This window comes from Callospermophilus lateralis, chromosome 1, assembly GCF_048772815.1.
Source record: "Callospermophilus lateralis isolate mCalLat2 chromosome 1, mCalLat2.hap1, whole genome shotgun sequence".
Taxonomy (NCBI): domain Eukaryota; kingdom Metazoa; phylum Chordata; class Mammalia; order Rodentia; family Sciuridae; genus Callospermophilus; species Callospermophilus lateralis.
In genome coordinates, this window is record NC_135305.1 from 200036864 (window position 1) to 200062641 (window position 25778).

The following is a 25778-nucleotide window of genomic DNA, read 5'->3' on the forward strand; positions in this document are numbered from 1 at the left end:
CATTCAGGTTGAGAGTAAAAAGGAGCAAACTGGACAGTTCTGGGGAGCTGCCCAGGGTGGTCACCACTAGCCAGATGTCTTGCTATTTAAATTGAAATGAACTGAAGCTCTTATTAAAGAATTCAGTTTCTCAGTTGTGTTGGCTTACATTAGTAGCCACGTGTCGCTACTAGCTACTGTCTTGGACAGCCTACAGAGAGGGTATTTTCACTGCAGAAGGGTCTGTTGGACAGTGTGGGTTTAGAGCAATGATTTTAGTCAGAGCAAGACAAGGATCAAAAGATTTTAAATGAAAAATCAACCATTGGCATATTTTGAGTGCTGAAACCCAAACAGAGGTGCTTAAATCTGAAAATTGTGAGCAGATGAATAGATTCTTTTCATTCATTAGACACTGGAGTGCCTGTTCTGGGCTTAGGAGTGGGGATTCAGGAATTTAAAGTCCACCTGCAAATCGGGTAGATGAGAAAATTGTGAGGTTCTAGTCTGTCTCAGACAAAATCTAAGATATGGTATAGGCTCCACTTGGGGGGAGCTGGTTCTCAGACAGCCTGAGTGGCTCTAAGGGTGGAAGAGAGACTCATATGAAGGAGAAACATGTGAACCTGGAGTTATGGGCTCCATGGCTCCTGCCTTGCAATTGTTCACAAACACCCGGATGTGCTGGTGGCAGCCTGCCTTCTCATAACCTCCCTGTGGGCGTGCTCCCTGACTTCCTCTGTCCCAGGTTGGCTCCTAGGGGAAGGTGCAGTTGTACTTCCTCAGCTGCGTTTTCTGGAAATGATAATTCTCTGACCTCGCTTGCCCTGCAGAACCTGCTTTCTTAAGCTCTTGGGAAGGGACCGCACATATGTGTGGACTTCTTTCTAAGAAGACTCAGAAGGCATCTTCTCCTGGCTTCTGGGGTGTTTCCCTGGAGATGCTGAGAAGTGGCCAGGGTGCTGTTTCTTGAGCTGGTGCTGAAGGTGGCAGGCAGAGGCGGCTGTCTTGCCTAGGGCAGAGCCTTGTGGAGTGAGCAGACAGCTGCCTCCAGCCAGTGAATAACAGCCCGGTGTGAGGGTGTGAAGGGCAGGCCCCAGCCAGTCCCGATTCCCTGCGGACATGCTGCTGTTCAGGAAATGGTCTCCTTCTGATAACTTCTGTTATGACTTGTCCAGGGAAAATGTTGTTTTTGCGTTTATTAAAAGCAGCCACAGTGTTCTCTGAAATAATTGACTTAGGAGGGAATTGCTGGTAACTTTAAAAATCAAAACTTATTTCCATCAGAAAATATTTTCTGGGCATCTAGGAAGGGTCAGATGCTTCCATAGGCATCATGTTCTTCAGTCGAATGGTTGCTAAGTTGACGTGTGGTTTCTAGTTTGCCAGTTGGGGAGCTGTGGCTTAGAGTTACACCCCATCCTATGAGATCATTTTTATTGGGGACTTTGTTAGTTTGCATCTTCAAGAAGCAGATGCTGACAGAGGTGTAAGAGAATTGTTGGAGGCGTGTATGCCAAAGAGAAAGGGGGGTGAAGCAGAGAGCCTCAGGTTGTAATGCAGATCTGATTAGAATCTCAGTTAACCCCGTGGGGACTGTTGGGCAGAAATGGTGATGTTCTGTCATGACCAGTCATGGGCTGGAGCTGTCTGGGAGGAGGGGTTGCCTTGGCTCGACCACTGCAGAGGATGTGAAAGGCGCAGCATCTGAAGGCTTCATCTGACTGTCCCCCACTGCCCCTGGCTGCCGGTAAGCAGGAGGTGATGCACACCTCCAGGCTGCCCTGGAGCCCTTCATGCAGGAGTTGCCTTAGGAAGCTGGGAGATATGCTTCTGGCCTGTCCTGTGGCTGGGCTCATCTGTCTATGCTCATATCACTCTGGTTGGGGTGTGGAAAGTTAGGCTTGACATCAGGGCCTTGGAACTGACCCAGATACAGAATCCAGCGCATCTTTGTTTCAGCTGACGGGTTATAGCTTTCTAACATCAGAAGTCGCAGGTGAGGGATTTCTGAGGCCAGGACTGTACCTCATGGTGAGCCATCAAGCTCTCTGAACTGCAAATCCTTTTAGCCAAGTGGATTTGGCTACCAATCAAAGCAGAATAAATTCTTTTATCCCTACCTTCCTTTTTGCCAGAGGCAGTCTTAGGAAGCTAAAGTGAGTCTAAGACGGTTAAAAAAAAAAAAAAAAAAAAAAAAAATCTAGTCTTTGGAACTTTTTTTTTTAGGTGAGCAAAAGGGGCTTCTGTGCATTTGAATTGGCAAAAGCGACAGGTAGGAGAGGCGGCCTCCCAGTGAAGGGGTGAGCTGAGATGGAGGAAGTTTCCTGCTTTTTTTTTTTTTTTTTGGTGGTCAAATATTTGGGGTTATAAATCTTCCTCCCTCACATACTGTCGGCCACTGGAGCAGCCCATTTGTTCTCCAGGCTGAGCTACCTAAGTAAATGGTGGAAGCCAGGAGACTTGGAGTGGGTGGGGCGTGGTGACAAAGCAGTCCAAGAAGGTTAGGTGAATCCATGGAATATTCTGGAATGCCTCATCTTTCTGAGAACACTTGTTTTAATGCCGGACATAGGGTGACATCAGGGCCTTCGATCAGAGACTTGTGGAATTGTAAGAAGACCTAGAGTTGTATGTGCTCTTTCTTTGTGATCTTGCAGAGCCAGGGATCTGGTGGGAGGCCATCCCAGCCCTGTTCTGGGTGCTCTGTTTCCATCCCCAGCTCCACATAAGTCTGGGAAATAGGTGTACGTTTCCGAGGTGAGGTAGAGGTGGTGGTGGGGGGGAATCCACATACATACCATAAACCAAATGTAAAAGCATTGCCAGTGCCTCCGAGGGGACTCTTCCTGGGCCTCCCTACTCTTCCTAAGCTGGGCGTGGAACTCCACCGGCTTCATTCATTTTCTAACTCTGCATTTTCCTGTATAATCGTGCTCTTCCTTCTCTTATTTACTGCAACCTACAGTTCCCACGGTAAGATTTTTTTCTTTCCGCCTTTTAGGAATGCTTGCAAAGTGCTGGGGACGTTGTGCTCAGTCACCCTGGTGCAGTGGGGATTACTGCCGAGGCACACAGAGGCCAAGTCACTTGTCGAAGATACTTAGGAAGGACATTTCAGGGCTGTGATAGGAACTCAGATCAATCTATTTTACTGTCGGTCTGACTGTTCTCAGGGTCAGATGTGTATCAAGCTCCTGTTCAAGGAATCGGGAAGAAAGGGTGCCCCATGCTGCTGGGAGCATTTTTTTTTTGCCCTTGGCCTTGCAGAGGAAAGACCCTAATCCCCTCACCCTGGGGTGCACAGTCCCCCCAATGCTTTGCTGTCTGCCCTATTTCCTTTTGTGCCTCATTACTGCCTAGGGAGGGGAACCATGCAGTTGTTGTCTTTGTCCAGAGATAGGGGTGGGAGTCAGGGGGACCTTCTGAGGGCACCTGGCTGGAGAGGAGCTGGCCTACTCCTGGGTGCGACTCCAGGCAATCTCCTCAGGGCGATTTCCACCACCCTACCTTGCCTGTTACATCAGGGCCATTAAGAAAGCTTGTGGTCCTGGCTGGTGACATAGATCCCTTTGTGCGGGGGGGGGGGGGGGGGGGGGGGGGGGGGGGGGGGAGAGATCAGGTGGCCAGGGGAAGGATGACAGTAGTTTTCAGCCTCCGTTGTGGGTAATTGTTTTGGACTTGAGAGCAGCTTGTGGGCGATGGAGTTCCCGTGGCCCAGTTTCCTTCAGAAGTGGCATTCCCTTGCTGGTTGATTATATTCGTTTTTCTGTTATCACAATTTTGCTGTGTAATAAACCACCCTATCACCAGCCATCATCTGTCAGCTCATGATTCTGAGGCTGGGCTCAGCTGGGTGTCTCTTCTGCTCTGAGCTGGGCTCCCTCTCACATCTTGTCCACTTCTGGGTCGACTGGTTGGCTGGGGTAGGACAGCTTTAGTTGGGGTGTCTCATCTCTTTAGGTACTGTCTTCCCTTCTCCAGGCTCACCTGGGCTGGTACACATGTGTCTGGGCAGGGTGCTAAAGGGACCATCAGAAGAAACACATGATCTCTTGAGGCCTAAGTCCAAAGGCCAGACCATATCTCTGCTCCTGTGTGCTGTTGGCCTCTGTGAGTTGCAGGGCTGGCCCGCATTGTGAGGAAGGGGAACAGACTGCACCTTTCATTTTTTTTTTTTTTTTTGGTAGTTGTACACGGTACCTTTATTTCTATGTGGTGTTGAGGATCGAACCCAGTGCTTCCCATGTGTTAGGCAAGTGCTCTGCAACTGAGCTAAAACCTCAGCCCCAGACTATACTTCTTGATGGAAGAAGCTGCAACGTTACATTGAAAAGGGCAGGTGGAGAACTGTGGCTGTTTTTCTATTGTGGCTGGTGGGGAAATCATCCTGGACACTCCCAGATTTTTGTTATGTAAACTGAGAGTCTGAATCAATTCCTGCCTAGCACATCAGAGAAGAAACCACAGTTCTAAAGATCTGAGCTCCTGAGTTACTGCCAAGAGGTGGAGCTGGGACAGTGGATTGTCAAGGTGTTTGGCCTATGGCTGCCCAACATTCCATCACTTTGCCTGTTTTTGTAACAGGTACCATGCAGGGCGCTTTGTAAATATCCTCTTGCCTAAACATCACAAGAATCCATCTTGGATTTGTTCCTCCTATTTTACAAAAGGGGAAAACTGAGAGTGGGTAAGAAACTTGCTGGAGGTCACACAGCTTGTAGAGGCAGAGTTTGACCCTCATGTTACTCCCTGTGCATCTTACACATAATCACCTTGAGGCACTGGCCACAGAGCTTAGAATTCAGGTGCAACCAGTCTCAGCTCCAGTTGGTAAACACTGGAGTATCATCTCTCTCTGGGAATGAAGGGCCCACTGTGGTCAGAGGTGGCTCTCTGGCACCAGCCTCCTTCTGCTCAAGCCTTGGCTGTTTTGTGCCCAGTGAGGGATGTGGAGGGATTCCTGGGGTTTCCCTGTGGTGGACACACAGTGATTGAATTCTACTCATGAACTGAAATGTGGGTCCCTGGTGGGGGGGGAACTTTGGCTTTGGGATCAAATACATGAAAGCAAACCTAATGGGCTTAAAGTTTGTAATCCCCAGTTGCTGTCCTGGATCTAGCTGTAATTTTGCTCTGTGGAGTGGCTGCTGTGGCATTTGCAGGGAGGGAGGAAACCTTTAGATACTGTTGCTTCCTGGCCTCTCCAGGGAGGCAGCTGTGGCTCAGCCCTTCTCTGCCACCTGCTCTCCAGGAAACTTACCTCTAGGTAATTTACAGGAGTGAGGGAGGAGTTCGGAGCAAGGTGGGTACTGGGATGGAAACTTTGCAGCCACTCAAACACACATGGGGAAACTGAGGAAGAACCTCCATTGCAAAAACAAGGCATTGAAGCTGCCATGCTAGGAGGAAGTTTGGGGGAGACTAAAAGAAGCATGCCCCTGGACACAGTCACCCTGGGCTCAGGTCCCAGTTGTTGTGTAGCAGAGGTGTGGCCGAGTGCGTTCGAGTGGAATGCTTGCAACAAGGCGCCTGTTAGGATTGAATTGAGCAGCAAATCAGACTCGGGAGCATAGCTGGTGCTGGCAGATGTGCAGATGGGCTCCTGTGTCCAACATGGATGTTAACTACTTCTGAAGAGGGGCTAAACCTCCAGTTAACACCGTGCTATAAAGCCAGTGTTTTGGAAAAGCAAGGTGACTGAGATTCATTTCTTGGGTCACTTGAGCTGGTGGTGGTGGTAGAGAAAGGTTTCTTTTCTCCACCAAACCCTGGTCTGTCCTCTGATGGCGTTTCCAGATTCGAGCTCTAACCTTAGAGCTGCCCACAGAGCCTTCCTCGGACTTTCTCAGGCATGGCCATGTGTGTGAATGACCAGAAGAAAGGTCACTGCATCCACAATGGTTCCCTTTTCCCTTCTTGCTGATGTGGGCTGGGTAGGACCTGGAGTGGGCAATACACTCTGCTGCTGGGGCATATGCTGCAGCTTGGCAGCTGTGGAATGGGACAGATCCAGGGACCACCTCTGGTCCCCTGCTTCCCTGTCTGTGAAATAGGGATAATAATAGTATGTCCCAGTGGGTTGCTATAGAGAGTAAATTCAACACAGCCTTGCCCCAAACCTGCACGCATGCTCTAAATGCCTGCTACCTACAATTGCCCTAATGAGAAACCCAGAGTCCTAGGCTAATGAGAGGACACCAAAGGATCTTTGAAGTTTGTGGCGTCTTTAACTGGGGATGAGATAGGAGGAGAACCTCACTTCTCGGGGGCAGTCTACTGGCTCCAACTGAACTTGGTCATTTGTAATCGCGGTAGGTTGTTATATAGCACTTCCTAGACTACAGACTGCTTTAAGTGCACGTTCTGGTTTAGCCATTTGGGATGGCCTGGGATTCTGCACTTTCATTAAGGACCCCGTGTTCTCCACGCTGCTGGTCTGGGGACTGCACTTGAAGGAGCTGGTGAGGATCAGCTTGATGGTTTGACAGGATCCTGCTGGAGATGCACAAGTCCTTTGATATAGTGACCATAGAGAGGAAAGACATGTTGTCTTAGGTGAATCAGGGAAGATTTTGGGGGGAATGGTTGAAGTGTCAATATAACCGAGAACAATGAGAAAAAGCAGTTGGCATCTTTTCAGTGGCTTGTCCTCACCTCTGAGCCATTGTCCTCTATCTCCTAGAATCAGCCTGGCAAATAGCCGGTTGAGTGAACTTCAGAAAAGCCATGCTCAGCTGGAAGAGGTGGCACATGCCTGTAATCCCAGAGGCTGAGGTGGGAGGTTCACAAGTTCAAGGCCAGCCTCAGTGACTGAGGCTCTAAGTAACTTAGTGAGACCTTGTCTCCAAAGAGCCTGAGAATGTGGCCTCAGTGGTTAAGTACCCCTGGGTTCAGTCCTTGGGCCAAACAAAAGTGACTCAGGTGGAGCCAGCCACAGGGTTCTGTAAATGTTGATGCAAATGCCTGCTCTAATGTGCCAGCCATGAGTGTCCTGCAAGTGTGCACACCTGTCTCTCTATCCAGCTTTATTTTGCATTGCACAGGATTTGGGGGAAAAAACCCTCATCTGGCCAGCTGATCAGAAGTTTTAACTAAAGGGCTATTATCAGTGTTTCCATCAGCCATTGTTAGAACCCTCAAGTACCTTGGGCTTAGAAAGAAATTATTCATTAGGTCCCTTCTCTGTTAGATTAAAAGTTTAAAAAAAATTTTTAATGCGTTGTAGTTACACCTAACAGTGTGGTTCATTTTGACATAGTTATAAACAGTTTTCTGTTTCATTTTCCTGGTTATGATCACCTTCACTTCCCTCCCTTCTCCTTCCTACTCCCCCTGATCTTCTACCTCTTCTCTATCAGTCTTCCTTCTATGTATTCATTTTTAACTGGTGCATTATACTTACATATAAAACTGGAATGCATTGAGGTAGTCATTCGGGCATAATTTGGTTCACTTTATTCCCCAGTTCTTCCCCTTTGCTTCCCCTCTTCCCTGTCCTCCGTCTCTGACTTCAACTCTACTGTTCTCACTTCTAGTTTCTGGAGATCCTCCTCTTAGTATTTTTTTTTTTTTTCCCTCTAGCTTCCACACATGAGAACATTAGACATTGGACTTAGATTCTAGTGTATTTTTTCAGTGTGGGTATACACACACATATACAGTGGGGATCTATGCAGTCATAAAGAAGAATTGAAATCGCATCCATTCGCTGGTAAATGGATGGAACTGGAGAACGCTGGAAAGGGTCTACTTTATATTTTGATGTAGATTTGGCCCCCCTGGACTGTGGCTCTAGGGTCCAGAAGCAGTGCAGGAATCTGTGAATTGAGGGCGGTGGTGCTATCTGAAGTTTCCAGAGTCGCCATGACAGTTGCAGCACATCATAGATTGATTCTTGCAACCGTTAGCCATTACCCAACCATCATAGGTGATGGATTTTTCTCTTGTTTATTTTTTTGGAGACGGGGTGATGTTGGATTGAATCCAGTGCACCCCAAGCACTCTACCACTGAGCTCCAGTCCCAAGCCCTGCGTGTGTGTGTGTGTGTGTGGGGGGGGGTTGTGACTTTTCAAAAGTGAATTACAAATGGCAGTTATTCTCCCTGCTGATGTGAATTTGGAGTTGGGAATATTTGGTCCCAGCACTGTGGCCCTGGGGTTTTCAAGGGAGCTGTGTCCCCAGCTCCTAGGACTCGACATGGGGGCCTGCTGGCGATGCTCCAGCAGTTCTGATATGTCCAACTGCTAATTCTTCTCACCTGTGAAAACAACTGGTGTTAGAGCGCACAATCCTTAATTTACCCCAGTGGCTCTAGGCTCAGCCCCAGAAGCAAAGGGGGGGAAATGAATCTCTTCATGTGGTTTTTTTTTTCCTCACTGGAGTTTCGTTCTGTGTGTCATTATGCATTTGTGTTAGAGCAGCCAAGGGCCAACAAACTGCCCTTGTGCGGGTGAGCGAGGCAGTGTGTGGTCTGTTTGGGCAAGTGCTCGGTTAGGTTTCCAAAGGACTGTGGGTTCCAGCCCTGCTTCTGTTGGGGAATTCTATAGCCATGGTCCACCCTGGTGAGACCAGAGGAGCGTGAGCTGCCCAGCAAGAAGCACCCAGAGCATTACTGAAGTGGGTAGGGCTGCTGAGGTGGGTACCCTGACTGTGGAGGGCCTCCCTTATGTCAACTTCAGCTGGGCATCTTCACAGAAGCAAATACACACCCTCCAAGACTTACCTGGAGAGAGATCCTTTGGTGGAGAAAGGGGGAAATCTTTTTTTTTTTTTTGGGGGGGGGGGCGGGTACTGGGGTTTGAACCAGGGGTGCTTAACCACTGAGACACAACCCCAGCCCTTTTTAAATATTTTATTAGACGGAGGTCTCACTGAGTTTCCAAGTACCTTGCTAAGCTTCTGGGGCTGGCTTTGAACTCGCGATCCTCCTGCCTCAACCTCCCGAGCCACTGGGATTACAGGTGTGCTCCAACTTGCTGGCACCTCCCTGTCTGTGTGTGTGCTCTGGATCCTTCAGGTTCAGGGTGTGGAAGCTCAGCTCAGGGGCATTGGAAATTGAGACGGCATCCCCACGCCTTCCCATGAACTCTGGCACCAGGGTTCTTTGTGATGTCTGCCAGTCCTGCTTGAGGGTCTCCGATGGCTGCTGTGGGAGGGAGGCCTTGTGTGCCTAGCCAGAGTGTTGGTGGGGAAGCAGTGTCCTTCTGAGGCCAGAGTGGGGGTGACTGGGTGAATGAGACCCTCAGAAGAAGGTGACTCTCGGGACGGAGTGAGGGGAGCCTGGGCGTGCTTGCTTCGTCCTCAGGGAGGCTGTCTAGGATCTTTCTAGTCTTTGGTGGACACCTCCCCACAGATGCTTAGCAGAAGATGTGTTGTCCTCTAAGGCATGGAGGAGAGGATGAATTTCCTGAGTGGAATGAGTGTCTTGGCCAGGTTGGTTTCCTCTCCAGCCTGCAGGAGATATGGAACCACTCACGTTCTCATTAAACAGTGGCTTGGAATTTTCTACTCAGTGTGGATTTAGATTAAAGTCTCATTCTACAAGACTTTTCCAAATGGCTCACATCTTAGTACAACTGTGTCTAATTAGTGTTTTTTAGTAATCTCTGCTGTAGATGTTTGGTTGACAACTTTCTAAAAACAAGGCACCAAACTATAGGGCAAGAGGATGTTTGTACCATTGGGAGGGGACTTACAGCCATTTTCCCTGGGTTCTGCACCCACCCAGGCTCAGATCTGACTCTTCCTCCTCATGGTGTGCTGCTTTCCCTGTAGCGGGGCCCACTGGGATGGCCCAGCTTTGCAGCTTTGTGGTTCAAAGTGAAGCATGCAGGGCTCCTTTCTTGCCTTCGTCTGAAGGCAAACCATCTCCTCTGTTGGTATAGGGGATGTGGTTTATGATTTCCCACTGATGTTGGACATGTTTGTGAGGTTGGGAGGGGGTGGCAAGAGGAGGAGGGCAGAGGAGAGAAATGGCATTCTTAAATCTCCCCCCTTTTATTTTAATTGAAAGCACCCATGTCACAACTAAATGAATTATGAATTTGAGCACTGCACAGGTGAAATCGTGATAACCACCTCCAGAAACCAGCTACAATCTCCCTTTCTACTCCCTGGAGAGAGAACCATCCTCTTGACCTTAATGCTATAGTTAAACTTCACTGGCTTTTGAACTTCAGATACGTGGATTTGGAGCAGGAAGCTCTTAAGTCCTGTGTCTTTTGCTCGGCCTTCTGTTGTGTGCTGCTGCTTTGCAGCCACAGCAGGAGGATGTCCGTGGATATTTTTTGTTGCTGCCTAGAGCTTCAAGGCATGACTGCACCAAGATTTGCTAGTCTGGCACTGATGGGCCTTTCAGCTGGGACATTTTGTGCATGCCCCCTGGAGAGCCCACATGTGCACTGTGTTGGGTGTAGTCTTAGAAATAAAATGATCGGGTTAGAGAGGAGGCTCAGCCTTATGAAAAACTGATGACTAGTTTCCCAAATGGTTTTAGCAGTCCACACTCCTGCCGGCAGCGTGTGGGGGTGCCAGTTGCCCTGCACCCTTGACAGCGCTTGGCATTTTCAGTCTTTTTTGGTTTGGGCCTTCTAGGGAGTTTGGAGGGCTGTCTCTTTTGGATTTACTGGTAACTAATACAGGGGAGCACCTGCTCATGTATTTATTGTCCATTTGGTTATCTCATTTCGTGAGGTGTCTGTTCAGGCCTTTGACTCATTCTATTGGTCTGTCGGTGTTTTTCTAATGGGTTCGTTACGGGTTTGTGCTCTGAAGAGGAACCTTTTGTTTTTACATGTTTCCATCCAGCTATCTTCTGATTCTGCCGCCCCCCACCCACCAACCCCCAGGGCTGGGTATGAACCGAGGGCCTTGTGCATGTGGGACAAGGGTTCTACCATTGAGCTGCTCCTCAGCACCATGCTTTAAGCGTTCTACCTACCTCCCCACTATTGAGGATGGAACCCAGGGCCTCATGCATGCTTGGCAAGCGCTCTACTGCTGAGCCAATTCCCAGCCCGCCCTTAAACTTTTAATGCACCCGGAGAAGATCTAACAGGTTAACTGTAGGACTCTCGAGCACATGGGTAATGATTTCCCAGTGAGCATTCAGATGAATTGCCAAGGCTGGGCGAGGATTGAACCACCTGCCTGTTCTCTCCGGTACTGGGTTATGACAGAATGCCTTTTCCTCTCGATATGCAGGGTCCTGGTGGGTGCACCAAAAGCAGATTCCAAATACAGCACTTCAGTGAAGTCCCCCGGGGCTGTGTTTAAGTGCCGCGTCCACACCAACCCTGACCGCAGATGCACCGAACTGGACATGGCTCGAGGTGGGTGGATGTCACTGCCAAGGTTTCCACGGGCAACTTCACAGTGTGCTCTTTTTCTCCCCAGGGTGGCCTGATCCTTATCCACTTGTCTGTCATCCCTCCCTCCCACAAACGTCTGTTAAGTACCTTTTAGTTATTAAGCACTGGGATGTACTGGTGAACAAAACAAGGGTCCTGTCATCCTTGGCTTTGAACATGAATGGTCAGAAGAGAAAACAAATGAGAGGACTGGCGGGAAGGTGGGTACTTCATCTCATCTTGGAAAGACGGGGAACGGCTCCCTGAGGACCTTTCCACATGACTAGAAGATGCATAGTTGTTAGCCGGGCAGGTCTGGGAGGGAGAACCTCTAAACAGAGGGGTTAGCAGAGCAAGAACTGTGTAGCAGGGGTGGTGGGTAGGGTAGACGGAAGCAGAGGAGGTTGGAAAGGAGGGCTGGGGCTAGGTCACACAGGGCCTAGCAGGCCAGGGTGAGGTGTTAGGAGTTTTTTCTGTGTATGAGGGCAAGGATGTTAAAATCAATTTTAGGCCTTAGATTTTTAAGTGGGGAACAATATGATTGATGGATGGTTTTCAAAGCTCACTTTGATCCAGTAGAAGTATCTTTGGAATAGGATGGATCTGGCTGGGTTCAAAGCCCAGCTGGACTTTACTGGGAATGCCCTGTAGCTTCTTGGGCCTCAGTTCTCCCCCTGTCAAACCAAGATGAAAATATATACCTCACAAGGATTGGCTTGAGGAGATTAGCCAGATAAGGGAGAACACATGTAAAACTGTGCTCAATGAATAAAAGTCATTTTTATGATCGCTTCAAGTTTCTACTTTCTCCAGAGCCCTTTTTCATCAAGATCTTTGAAGAATTATTATAATTATAATATTTTGGTACTGGGAATTGAATTCACTGTTGCTTAACCATTGAGCCACATCCCTGACCCTTCCCCCACTTTTTTTTTGTTTGAGATGGGGTCTCTCTAAGTCCTTAGGGCCTTGTTAAGTTGCTGAGGCTGGCCTAGAACTTGGAGTTCTCCTGCTTCGGCCTCCTAAAATGCTGGGATTACAGGTGTATGCCAGCCATGGCCAGCATTTTTATTCTAAAATTATGTTTAAATAAAAAAGTTCCTGTGATTTTCTTTAGCAGCAGAGGACAGCTGTCTGCCGGTGCTACTGAGAAAGATTGGGTTGCCAACTGTTTCTTACTGGTACAATACAAATGAAGGTTGCTTCAGAGCATCAATCCATGCACTGCTTCCTTCATTCCTTCTCCCTATGAAAACAAAAATTGAATTAAGCATGGTGCATAGTAATGGAGGTGATTTACATTTTGTTATAAGGCCCCTATTTCTTTACATGTAACAGACATCTGTTCACCAACCTTTCAATAGTGACCAGTAGAGATCATGCCTCAACCCAAGTCTGACATTCCTTTTTCTCTCCAGGGAAGAATCGGGGCATGCCCTGTGGAAAGACCTGCCGGGAAGACCGGGATGATGAGTGGATGGGGGTGAGCCTGGCTCGGCAGCCCAAGGCCGATGGTCGTGTGTTGGTAAGGACTTCTGGGGTACTGTGGGCAGGGGATGGTTCCCTGACTGTGATTGACCTGTTAGGAAAGCTGGATGGCACAGAGAAGAAGGAATGACTTTGAGGTTGCAGATTCTGCCCTGGTCCTTAGACAAATGACTTGCCTTGTTTTTATTTTTTATTTGCCAAATGTCAATGTTCATTCCAAGATGCTGAGACATGGATGTAGAGAACTGACAAGACGTGTGAAAAGAACTTTGTAAATATCATTCATTACATAATTTTTGTTTGTCTTTGAGGTATAATTCACATAAATTACACAATTCTTAGTTGTGTTTGGGATTTTGACAATTGCACACACCTGTGTCACTCTCAACCATGCTATAGAGTATTTCCATTGTCCCCTAAAGTTCTGTCTTCCTATCCAGTCAACTCCTCCCACTCCGAGGCAACCACTGCTATGATTGGTAGTACCACATATTATTTTAGCTTTTTATAGAACTTCATGTTAGTCCTACAGTATGTGCTCTTGTTTAAGTATTCTGAAGATCTGAGTTTCATCCATGTTGTGTGTATCAGTTGTTTATTCCTTTTTTTTTTTTTTTAATTGGGATGCTCTACCACTGAGCCATATCCCCAGCCTTTTTAAATTTTGAGACAGGGTCTTGCAGATTTGCTGAAGCTGTCCTCGAACTTGTGATCCTCCTGCCTCAGCCTCATGAGTGTCTGGGATTACAGCATGCACCACTGCATCTGGCTTCAGTAGTTGATTCCAATTTGTTCCTAGATATTACATTATGAAATACTTGTTTTACAAAAATTCTTGAGATCGGTTCTTAAGTTGAACTCCTGGGTTGGAGTGATTCTTCTACCTTAGCCTCCCTAGTAGCTGAGACTACAGGTGCCCATCACTGTGCCGACCTTGAACTGCATGCTATTTTTTTTTTTTTTTTTTTTTTTTTTTTTTTTTGGTGGTGCTGGGGATTGAACCCAGAGCCTTGTGCATGCAAGGCAAGCATTCTACCAACTGAGCTATATCCCCAGCCCCAATTGCATGCTATTTTAGTCATTTCTTTGGCTTCCAAAATGCATTTGATGTCTTCTGATCCATTATGTGCTTTGGAGGAGACACAAAGTCTCTGCCTTTGAGGCTCCTAATGGCCTCGGGTTGCAGTGCCCAGTGAGGCAACCGCATTTGAATTCATTTAAATGTATCAAAATTAAATTAAGTATTCAGTTCTTTCGGCCACGTTAGCCACATTTCAAGTGCACCATAACCACGTATGGTCACTGCTTAGTGTATCGGACAGCCAGGAGAACACTTCCATCATCCAAGAAAGCTTTATTGGACTCGAGAAAAAAGAAATTTAACTACCATGGGGGTTTTATTTTTGCCCATTTCCCCTCTTTTTCTTGGAAACTTTTCTGTTGAGATGTAACACTAAGGCACTGAACATGCACAACTCCAGCACAGCTTGGTGACTTTTTCATGACATGTACTTAGGTGTCCTGCTGCTGACACACCACCCAGTGTCCTCGTGCCCTTTCCCAGTCAGTCCCCTGCCCTTCCGGAGCATCACTGTTTGACTCCACAGGTCTCTTCAGCCCCTGGTTTTTCTTGAATGCTGTAGGAGGGTTTTTATTATAACAGCACAAGATCGAGAAGGGAAAATGAGACTGGCTGTCACTCACCAAGCTTCCTTTGGGCCCCCAGCCATAAAGGGGGGGAGGGTTATAGGTGTATTTGAGCCCAGGGAAGCAGATCTTCCTTGAGGATCTAAATAAAATGTTTGCGTCTTCTCTGAGGAGCCTGATTTTGAGCTCCCCGGGCCTGATGTGTGCCTTGGATTCCAGTCCTTAATCACTGTCACTGCTGGCCCTGGAGCCTTGCCAAGCTGTCACATTCTTCCAGGCCTAGTGGCCTGACCTCGACGGGAGGACTCGGCCCCAGAAGGGCCAGAACTCATGTCTGCCGTTTTGAGAGAACGAAGGGAAGAGGCCAGCCATCTATAAATCAAAGCACCGTCTGAAGTTGTGATTCAGAACGAAAGAGGAGACAGTGGCCTAGCAACAGCATGTCACAAAATGCTTTCAAGGACATTGAGCCCAGAGCTGAGTCTTCTCCTGTGAAGATATTTCCTCTTCTCATGGAAGGATAAATTTTTTTTTTTTTTATACTGGGATTGAACTCAGGGGTGCTCTGTCACTGAGCTACATCCCCAGCCCTTTTTGTTTTTATTTTGAGACGGGCTCTCATTCAGTTGTTGAGGCTGGCCTTGAGCTGGTGATCCTCCTACCTCAGCCTCCAGGGCTGCCACTGTGCCTGGTGAAAGGTTGATCTTGCTATGGCTGAGACTTGTTTCCAAGGGACAAGACAAAGGTTCTGCCAGAAGGGGCTCTCTCTGGGGACACAAGCAGCAGGGGGAACCATGGGGGAAGATTTGGCAAAGGATGTCAAGGCAGAGCAGAGCATTTGTAGACAGTGGTGCTTTGGATAATCCCACTTAATTAACTGCGTGCAGAGCTGTTTTTCTAATGTCTTGCACATTGATTACATCATATATTCAGTAAGCCATTCTATATGGGTGCTGGAGAAGGAGAGGGGCATCTGTGGTCTTACCTCTTTTGTTACCAATTGTGGTTAAAAAAAAAAAATGTAACAATATATTGTCTTTTTTTTTTTGTACCAGGGATTGAACCCAGGAGTGCTTAACCACTGAGCCACATTCCCAACCCTTTTTTATGTTTTACTTAGAGATGGGGTCTCACTGAGTTGCTTAGTACCCTCACTAAGTTGCGGAGGCTGGCTAGGAACCCGAGATCCTCCTGCCTCAGCCTCCAGAGTCACACACAGGGATTATAGGCATGTGCTACCTTTCCTGGCACAATGTATCTTATATTTTAAAAATATTTTTTAAAAAGATTGTCTTTTTTAGTTGTAGGTGGACACGCAAATACTTTTTTTTTTTAAAAAATATATGTAGTGCTAAGGATTGAGCCAAGGACCTCACACAAGCTAGGTGAGCACTGTATTGCTGAGCCATAATCCCAGCCCTCTTAATCTTTTTTATATTGTATATAATATTAACTAAATGCACATTATACAGTAAGTAGATCTCTAGAATTTTTCTATCTTGCAAACTCAAAACACTATCCTTTGAACAAAAACTCCCTTTATTCCCTCCCCATTGGTACCTGGCAACTGCTCCTAATTTCTATTCTGAGTCTGTTAGATTTCATATGAGTGGAATCACCCAGTATTTATCCTCTCATGATGGGCTTCCTTCACTTAGCCTGATGTCCTTGAGGTTCAGCCTTGTTGCAGCATATGACAGATTTTTTTTTTTTAAGGCTGAATAGTATTTCATGATACATGTAAGTCAAATTGTCTTTTCATCCACTGGTGGCTGCTTGTGACTAATGCTGTCGTAAACGTGCATCTACAAATATTTCTCCAAGATCCTGTTTTCAATCCTTTTGGGTATTTGCCCAGAAGTGGGATTTCTGGATCACTTGGTAATTTAATTTTTAACCTTTAGAGAAACCTTGATACTATTTTCCAAAGTGGCACCATTTTGTATTCTCACTAGTGGCACACAAGGGTCCTGGTTTTGCCACATTCTTGAGGGTTTTATTCTTTGGCTATTTGGTGATATTGGGGATTGAACCCAGGGTCCTTGTGCATCCTGATCACTCTGCCACTGAGTTACATCTCTGGGTCACCAGAACTCCCTATTAAAATATATACAGGTTGTCCCAGTGGGCATTGAAGTAATATTTCATTATAGATCTGGTTTGCTTTTCCCCATGGTTGATAATGTTGAGCATCTTTTCCTTTGCTTTTCGGCCATTTGTACTTCTTTGCTAAGTCTTTGCTCATTTTAAAATGGAATTGTACCTTTTATTGTTGACTTACTTTCAGGGATTTTATACAGTTTTTCTAGGAAAAGCTTTTCCTAAGTCCCCTGTGTCCTTGATACCCAATCCTCCTTCCCCAGTTGGGCTCTGCTTCCTCCTTGGAGCCTGTATGGAACAAGCTGAATATCTTTTGTGTCCTTGGAACTCGATGTGACATTATTACCTCATATTGCACATTTGATTTATTTTGTGTTTGTGTCCTTTTTATGGAACCTACCTGGGAACGGAGACCACTCTTGCGCTCCATGCCTGGAGGACATCTCTTAGGAATGGTATCTTAAAGTGTATTTGCATAACCTGAGGCCTGAGCATCCTTGTTAGAACATTCAGAAACCAAGTTGTCATCTTTTCTTGGTGGCTGATTCTAAGTCATTGATAGAAGTACCAGGCAAACTGCTCTAAAGTGACAGGTGACAACAAGGTACAATGAGTGTCCATCTTGTCCACATTCATGTTTCAGAGGCCTTTGATCCATTGGCTTTTTCTTTAATGTCTTCATTCTCCCTGTTGAAGCTTTCTGGGAGGCAAGTATTTTAAAATTAAAACCAGAAAGGATGTTGTGTCATTTGAATGCATTTTGAAAATCCAGTAAGGAGGTGCTGTAGGGATGAGAACTAGGTCCCTAGGGAGCACAGCATCAGATTCCAAGGTTGGGTTTGAAGAGGGAGAGGTGGCAGGGTGCTTTGAAAAGGGCATCTGGTCTTGATTTCAAAGTAAGGAACAGATGGAGAACTGGAAAGCTGCGACAGGGAGTGAAGCCTCTGATGGACAAATGGCATCATTTGGATGAGCTCGGGCAAGACCCAGACTGTCAGGGCTTCAGACCTGTTCATCTGGGCTCTGAGCAGTGTGGTACCTTCCAGTTTTGCCCCAGGGAACAAATGATCCCCAGTGTAAACACAGCATCAGGAATGGGGAATGAGCCCTTTCCCTTCTTGTACTTACACCTTGCCCTCCCAGTGTGCAGTTGATATTTTAAGAAACAGGCCAGGTATAAAGTCATCACTTCTTGCAGTCATCACTGCTGAACCCAGTACAGGCACTGATGCTTCTCGCACACAGTGGAGGGTGGCTCGGGAAATTCAAGCCCGGTATCTTTCTTTTTGATCAGAGTTGTCAAGGCTCAGACAACAACAAATGATATGAGCTTGTGGATTATTTCTGGGTGAAGCAGTGTTCTCCGGCTCTATCTCTGCCATTTCCTTTCTAGCCATCGGGGCTGTCCTGACCGCTTCCCATGTGTGTACTTCTTTCAAAGCCACAGGGTACATTTTTGCATTTACTTTCTGTTGCTCTGTTTCCTGGTGTGTGTGCGTGCGTTTTTTGAATTCTTTATTGAGCTGGGGCACATGCAGAAAAGGGTGTGAGTCTTTGGTGTGCACCTTGATGAGTGTTCATTAGGGGGACATCCACTGAACATTCCCAGTGCCACACAAGTCCCTTCCTGGTGCCTCCCCAGTCATTGCATCCTCCTCCATCCAGAAACTCCTTCAGGGGAGCCTTGTGGCATCCCAGCCTCACTTTGATCTTGTGCACACTGCACACGATGTTCTCAGTGGCCCTGGCCTGGCTGGCTGTGAGCCGTGGACCTGGAAGCATGAGAGAGGCTTTGGCCATCTGTACATGGCGGATGAGCGTGTAGGAGGGTAGGGTGGATCTCTGTGGCTGAGCCACCTGGAGAGGCTCAGTACCCACCCCCCAGGAAGTACATGCTGTTTCCATACAAGAAAAAAAGGCCTTTGAAAGAAATTGTTGGTTTTCTTCCTCTTTTTATTCCTTGGGAGGAAAAGCAACCCTTCTAGCTTGAAATACATCTGGTTCTAAGATTTGGAATGGTGGCAGGCCCTCCTCCCTCTTTGTAGAATGATTTTAAGTGAGTCCTCTTTTTCTACCCCTTGCCCCACTTGGGAATTGAACCCAGGATGGCTTCGTGTATGCTAGGCCCTCATCCAGAATAGGTCCTGCTGTTTCCAGAGAATGTTCTCCTTTTCCCTCATAATGACTCCTGGGAGAGATTGAGTTATTAATACTTTGCAGATAGCCCCTCAGAATTTTTATTTTATTTTAGTTTAGGGGTCAAATGAATGTGTGTACATAGTGGATAATCAGGCTCCAGGCAATGTTTTCTTTCTATAATTTACATTCAGACACTTTGTGCTGTCTCCCTGCATGGAGCCTGCTTTTGACATTTTGATCTGACTTCCCAGAATGCCTTAATTTTAGTTTTGTTTAGTGTGAAATACAGTAGTGGGAACTTCTAGGAATTCTCCAAGGTCCTTCTCTAAATAGTTTATGGTACTTAGAAGAGTAGACAATATACTAGACATTAAATACTGCAAGTCCTTCCTGATATGTGTCAGTGTGCAGCTGGCTGTCGGCAGTGATAAACATCCTCCTCTCCAACCCAGAAATGCAGTAGGACATGGTAAGCCCTCTAAGCCCTGGCCTTTGCTGAATCCATCAACTTCAGTACAACTAATTTACCCATGAATCAGGTGATATGTGATTCCAATGTGCAAGCCATCAGAATGGAGTCAGAATTGACAATTAAAAAAAATCACAGCTGATATCCATGGATTTTTGCATCTGTGGATTCACATAACTGGCTCAAATATCTTTAAAATATTGCACCTGCATTGAACATGTATAGACTTTTTTCCTTCTCATTTACTAAAAATATAATAACTTGCATAGCATTTACACTGTATTGGGGTGTTATGAGTGAGGCAGAGATGACTGAAGGTATGCATGAGGGTGTGCATACGTTGTATGTAAATACTATGCCATTTTAGAAGGGACTTGAGCACCTGTGAGTTTTGGTTTCTGAATAGCATTCTAGAGCCACTCTGCCTTGGGTATCAAGGGACAACTCTCTGGGGTGGTATGAAGTGGTTCTTTGTTTATTGATGTTTTAGTTCTGTACTGCATATTATTTCTATGTTTTGAGAGATGTGTGATCTTTTTTTTTTTTAAGCACAGAACAATATCGAGTGATGAGGCAGGAAGGTGGTTTGCAGTAGGAGTGATAATAGATTGATTTCTGTATTTAATGTCTTCAGACAAGAGACCAAGTGTGGTTGCCCAGCTTTGAGAATCATTCTGAGTGTGTCCTCTTTTGTCTTTGGGCAGAGTGGCTTGTCAAGGGTCCTGATGGCAGTTGGCCTGGAGGGATCCAAAGCAGATCGCTTAGGAGTCCATGATCTTGTCTTAGAATGGCCTTGGGAAATCTGTGCCCCTAGGGAGTCCCCCACATACTCAGGAGCACCCAAACTGCCTGAGGGTGGTTATTTCAGGGTCCTAAGACCTTGGGGGGGTGGTGCTGAGAGGATAAACTGGTACCAGATCTGCTTCAGGGGATGTGTGTTGATGACTCCTCAGGTAGGAATTGGGAGCGTGGATGCAGAATGCTTTGCAGTGAGACAAGATTTAGAAACTGGATTCCAGCCTGGTTTGCGGCACTTGCTAGCTCCGTGGCTTAGACCCAGCACTAATTCTCAGTGTTACTGTAAAGAAAATGAGATTCTATAGGACATCTCTTCTGCTCATCTTCTGGAATCCCAGAAGAAGTCAAAGGTGGACCATTATAACCCATGGAATCAGTGTATTTGAAGGAAACAGACATTAAATCATGGTTTTAAAAATCAATATTTTAAGACCATGCAGCCGTTGGCCAGAATGAGATAAGCTGCTAAGACATGAACGGTGCATGCCCAGGAGAGGCGGGCTGGGCCAGGCAGATGTACATTCTGGGGGGTCCTTGTCATTGTGGTACACAGAACTGCGACCACCCTCCTGTTGGAATGGGAGGCAGGGGCACATTCTATGGGACAGAAGGATAGCCAGGTGTGAGTTCTAGTTGCTGGCACTTGGTCCCTGTCTGGTGGTGGGAACTGCCCTGACTCACAGCCTCTTACTGCGGGTTTGTCCCCAACACTGAGGCTGGTGAGCCATGTACCCGGAGGCTGCTCTCCAAGCTGGCCAAGGTGCCCTGTCTGTCCCTGATGGCCTCCCATTCTCCAAGCTCTCTCCTGCCCCTCTGTCCTAAATATCCCCCCTGGTTCATGTCTCATGTCCCCCCTCAGAGGGCCTCCCTGAGCAGCCTGTGAAAACCAGCCCTGGCACCAGGGAGCTTTCTGGTTAAATGGAAAGAGATGTCTTGCTAGGGCTTGGGTGACATGAGTGTGTGCACTTGCCAAAGCTTGTTAAGTGGTATATTTGATGTTTGTGTTTTGCTGTATGTAAATCTACTTCAATAAGAAAGCCTTATCGACAAGCATTTATTACTAGAAAGTTGAGGAGTTGCCTGCTCAAGTGTCTCCGCAGGTAACAGCAGAGTTATATGTGGGTGGGTGCTCCCTTTCCAGCACTCTCCATACCTGGCTCATTAGTTTCACCTCAAGCCCGTGTCCTGACGACATTCCCCCTGCCCATCCTGGTCCAGGTCAGCAGCATTCTCTCACCTGGTGGATCACTTCCTCTCCTGACCACCCACAGCCTCCATGCAGCAGCAAAATGATCTTTACAAACTGTAAAGTGGATCAGCCACTGTGTGAGCCTTTCCCCTGGCTTTCCATTGTCTGTCTGCTGAAATCACAGGCTCCTCGAAGTCTCTGAAACCCGCCCTCATGTCCTGGCTCCCTCTCTGACTTCCTCTCCTACCAATGCCTCTCCAGGCCAGCCCTGCCCACTTCCATTCTTTCTCTGGACCTCCCCAAGTCTCTCACCTCCTGTCCTTTGCACTGTTGGTCCCCCTTCCTCGGAACCCTCTTCCCCAAGTGCTCCATGTAGTTAGGTCTTTCTCTTCCTTCAGGCCTTCCCTGGCCACCAGATGGAAACAGTCCCTCCTCCTCGGATTCGCTATTCCATAACCCTCATTCTTCTTAAGCTTATGCTTGCACTTGCTATGATTATCATTTGCCAATCTTTGACTATCTGCCTCCCCCCAGGAGCCTCCCAGGGGCATGTTCATGTGGGCAAGGGCTGGTGTGTCTGGGCAGGAAAGGAGGTAGCTAGCTTCTCCCTCGGCTCCTCTCTCCTTTCACAGAATCCCTTGGCACTGTGGTTCTTCCCTCTCACCCGTCTCTGTCCCTTTAGGCCTGTGCCCACCGGTGGAAGAACATCTACTATGAAACAGACCATATCCTGCCTCACGGTTTCTGCTACATCATCCCATCCAACCTCCAGGCCCAAGGCAGGACGCTGATCCCTTGCTACGAAGGTGAGTGTGTGTGGGAGTGATTCTCCCTCATGCCCCTGCCCATGTCCTGCCTTAAAATCCTGCTCCCTTCTTCTCAACCCCCTCCCCCAAGCATCTCTCCCAGCCTCCCACAGGCTATTGAGAGGGCATCCTGTTTGTCCGCAGATGGCCTCTAGCACGGAGGCTCTGTCCAGGGGTACAAAAGGGTAGCAGTCCCAGGCCTTTCCCAGCTTTTCCTATCTTCCTTTATGAACCTCGGACACCCAAATTCACCAACCCTCAGGCAAGGGTTCAAATAGTTCCTTTGGTGTCCTGACACTGCCAGAGGTTGTGGCACCTTGGGAAACTGTCTCTGGGCTTCATTTTCCTCATCTGAAAGGTGAGAAGGTCCAGATGACCTCTACTGCCCCAGGTGGTGCCAGAAGCTCCTAGCTGCCCCGGGGACAAGTGGCCTGAGGCAGGGTGCAGAGCAGACCCAGGACTCCTAAAGCTACACTGTGGCAGGAATGTAACACCTCCACCCATCAAGTCATCTCCTGATATCTGAGGTCTGGCTTTCCTTATAATGTGATCCTGGAACTTGGGTAGACTCCTGAGAGTCGAGTAGACCTTCCATAAGTTTTTAAGAGTTCCTCATCAAGGGACATTTGGGGTCTTATAAAGAAAGGATGTCTAGCGACTTGGGAAGCTGAGGCAGGAGGATAACAAAGTTGAGGCCAGCCTTAGCAACTTTGTGAGATGCTGTCTCAAAATAAGTTCTGAGGGTGTGTCTCAGCGGTACCCCTGGGTTTAATTTCTGGTACTGAAAAACAAATGTCCTTTCAGGTAGCTGCATAGAAGAACCTCCAATGCCTGGGCACTGGGGACAGTCGAGTCCATCACTATGTAGTCTAGTGGAATTTTGGTTCGAGGGATTCAGAGTCGACTGTCCTTTCCTTCAGTGTGATCGCCTGTCCTCTAAGGTCCTTATCCTAGTTCAGTGAACTGGAACCTGCTCCCTAAGTGCTGGGCTGTTTATTTTTTTAATTCATTCCCTCCTAATTCATTTGTTTGGATACACACACAAAATTTTTCATCCACGCTGCCTTGGGCTTCCCTGGGATTTCCCAGGTTTCACGTTGGTGGAATCAAAAGTGGTCTCTGAGAAACAATGTCGGGACACTGCAGTTTCCTGTCTCATGGAGGACCCTCTGGGGACTTGGGTGGCTGGCCCGAGCAAAGTTCTTCCCCCCACAGAAGAACCAGCAGTGTCTTTGTAGGGGGCAAACCCATCCTGTGTGCAGGTGAGCCATTTCTATGTACTTTTCTCTGTGTGAGCATTTGTTGGACTCTGGCTGGGCCGTCTTGAGCTCTAGCCTCTTCACTTCTGTAACAGTCTAGTCGAAGGAAAACTTTCATCTTAAAAATAGATGAAATCAACAACAACCATGTCAAGAGGGTGCCCAGTTTGAGATACTATATCAGGATTGTTGTGACCACCCAGCTTGTTCCTCCTCCTCCTTCCGGGAAGAAAATGGAAAGGCCTCTGGAACAACTAGTTGGGTAGCTCATCGGGCTGGGGAAAAGAATCCACAGAGGCAATGGAGGTGGTGATTACTGAGCCCAATCTACTCATGCAGTAGGACTAAAAATGATGGATCGTGAAAGGGGACCCATTGCTGTCCCCAGTGGTTCCTCTACATGCCACATAAGCACCAGAAAGCAAAAGGACATCAGCCCCTTGCAGCCTTGCAGGGGGTGCTGGGATCGAATGTCCATGTATACCTGCATCCACCATGGCTCATACTTCTTATTTACTTAGCAGACATAGGGGCCAGAGGCAGGTTTAGTCTGGGGACTGTTCACATTCTCTCCTTTGTCGTAACCCCCCTGAAAAAAAGTTTTTCACTTGGGTTTGATTACAAGTTATTTATTTTAGAAGTTATTTTAGAGGTGATTCTAGAGAATACCATGTAGGGGTGAGATAGAGAAGAGACGGCAACTTGTGAAGAAGGTTCCAACCAGCAAGTCGCCACCACTGGTAACTGGGGTGCAGTCTCTAGGTAGGGGATGCTGGGGCTAGTGTGGAACAGACATTTCAAGTCACCCTCCCTGGGGTCTTCTTCCACCCGTACCCTGTCCTGCCATGTGCATAGGTTAGGAAAGTGCCTGCCACAGTCTGGCTGGGCACGATTCAGGAGCCACTTGTCAAAAGAAATGAACTCTGTTTTTGGAACACACACACCAAACCACACAGCTCCTCAGGAAAAACCCTCAGAGCCCAACTGCCACCACCGGCTTCCCACAAGCCTCTCAACCTCCCCCACTCCTCCTGCTCTTGAGGCTGATTGGCTGGGTCGCGTGGGCAGAGCCAAAAAAAGTCCCCCAGTGAGCAGCTCCGTGGTCTGAAAGGGCCGGGAAACAGCCCAATGAGCATCACTGCAGGGGAGTCAATCAGTTGGCAGCTAGAAGTTTGCTGGGGCAACTGTGAGCCAATCATCAGCTGGCAGCTGGAAGTTTGCTGGGGCCCCTTTTGGCTGTGGCTCTCAACATCTCCCCCTCTCTGTTTAAACAACAAGCATGTGGCTTGGGAACCGTGCCTGCCTTAGGTTGTCCAATACTACATATGGTCCTTACCCATCGTTGGATGAGCTGACCTTAAGGCGTCAGCCTCCTGTCTTAGGTTGGTACCATTGCAATTGGATCTTACCCGTCATTGACTACCGGTCCAGTATACAGCCACACCTGTGGATAGGTCTTTGTACCATCAGGGGGGTGAGGTTCTTTGCCTCACCTCTGTTGGCCCCCAAATTTTAGCTGAACGACTATCACAAGCAGAAGGGAGGAGGATACACCAAGCCAGTTGACGGCTCCTTTTGGAAAAATTGTACCACCGATGACACCATCAGCAAAAATACCCCAACACTACCACAATTCGCTGCACCAACAGATAGTTCACAATGCATACAGGTGAGTTCACAATGCATACAAGTGATACATAGTCCAGGCAAGTTCTGCAAGCAGTTCAGTGATGGCCATTGCAGAAGCTGTAGATTGGTTTTCTTTGTCTTCACTGGCACTGGGATGAAGATAGGAATTCTGGCAATAATGACTAAAGAAAAAAATTATGTAACATTCCAGAAGGCACTAAAAGAAAACCATTTTCTGAACAATTTACATTATCTTGAACAGAATTATTAAATATAATGAAAAGGAAAGGTGAAAGTAAACAGATCTGTTAACCTCCTTTTTTGTTCACATATTAAAACAATCCTTAACAGCCGTTTACCCAATTTAAATTAAACCATTTAAATCATGTGAGTAAAAAAATTTGGATCCATTTTTTTCATGAGCGCTCATCATATATGATATATGGACATACGTACATACAAACATACAACATAAAACACAAGTGTGCACACAACACATAATAGTAAAGGCCTTATAACTTTTTACAGGTGAAATCTCCATTGCAATGTTTAAAAACTCCACAGTCAAAAAATAGAACTGATCAGCAAAACATTAACCTAGGTCTGTATGAGCTCAAAAATCAAAATAGAACTTCATGATGTGGGAAAGGGTAATAATAAAATAGATATTGAAAAAAGAATCCTGGTTCTGTCACAGATGGAATAGCCAAACTGGAGTTTTGGATATCAGTTGTTATGGATTTGAGCCAAATCATCTTCTTTTTGGTCTGTAGAAATCACTTTAGTTAATCTTTCTGGAATCCAAATTGGCTGCTGTCTCCCTGTGGAAACACACAAACAGACCCCCGACTCCAGACAGTTACTGGGTCAGGACTTTTCCATTGTCCTGTTAGAATATCTTTCCAAAGTACCTTGAGCTTATG

General features: G+C 47.1%; 1 protein-coding gene across 1 annotated transcript in view; it reads left to right on the plus strand.

The window, feature by feature from the left end:
• Itga9 (integrin subunit alpha 9) overlaps nt 1-25778 on the plus strand; it is a 322017-nt gene that overhangs the window by 4209 nt on the left and 292030 nt on the right. The window contains exons 2-4 of the mRNA XM_076843659.2: nt 11186-11313; nt 12750-12856; nt 21844-21967. Of these exons, the coding sequence (XP_076699774.1) occupies nt 11186-11313; nt 12750-12856; nt 21844-21967 (359 nt within the window). The remainder of the gene's footprint in view (nt 1-11185; nt 11314-12749; nt 12857-21843; nt 21968-25778) is intronic.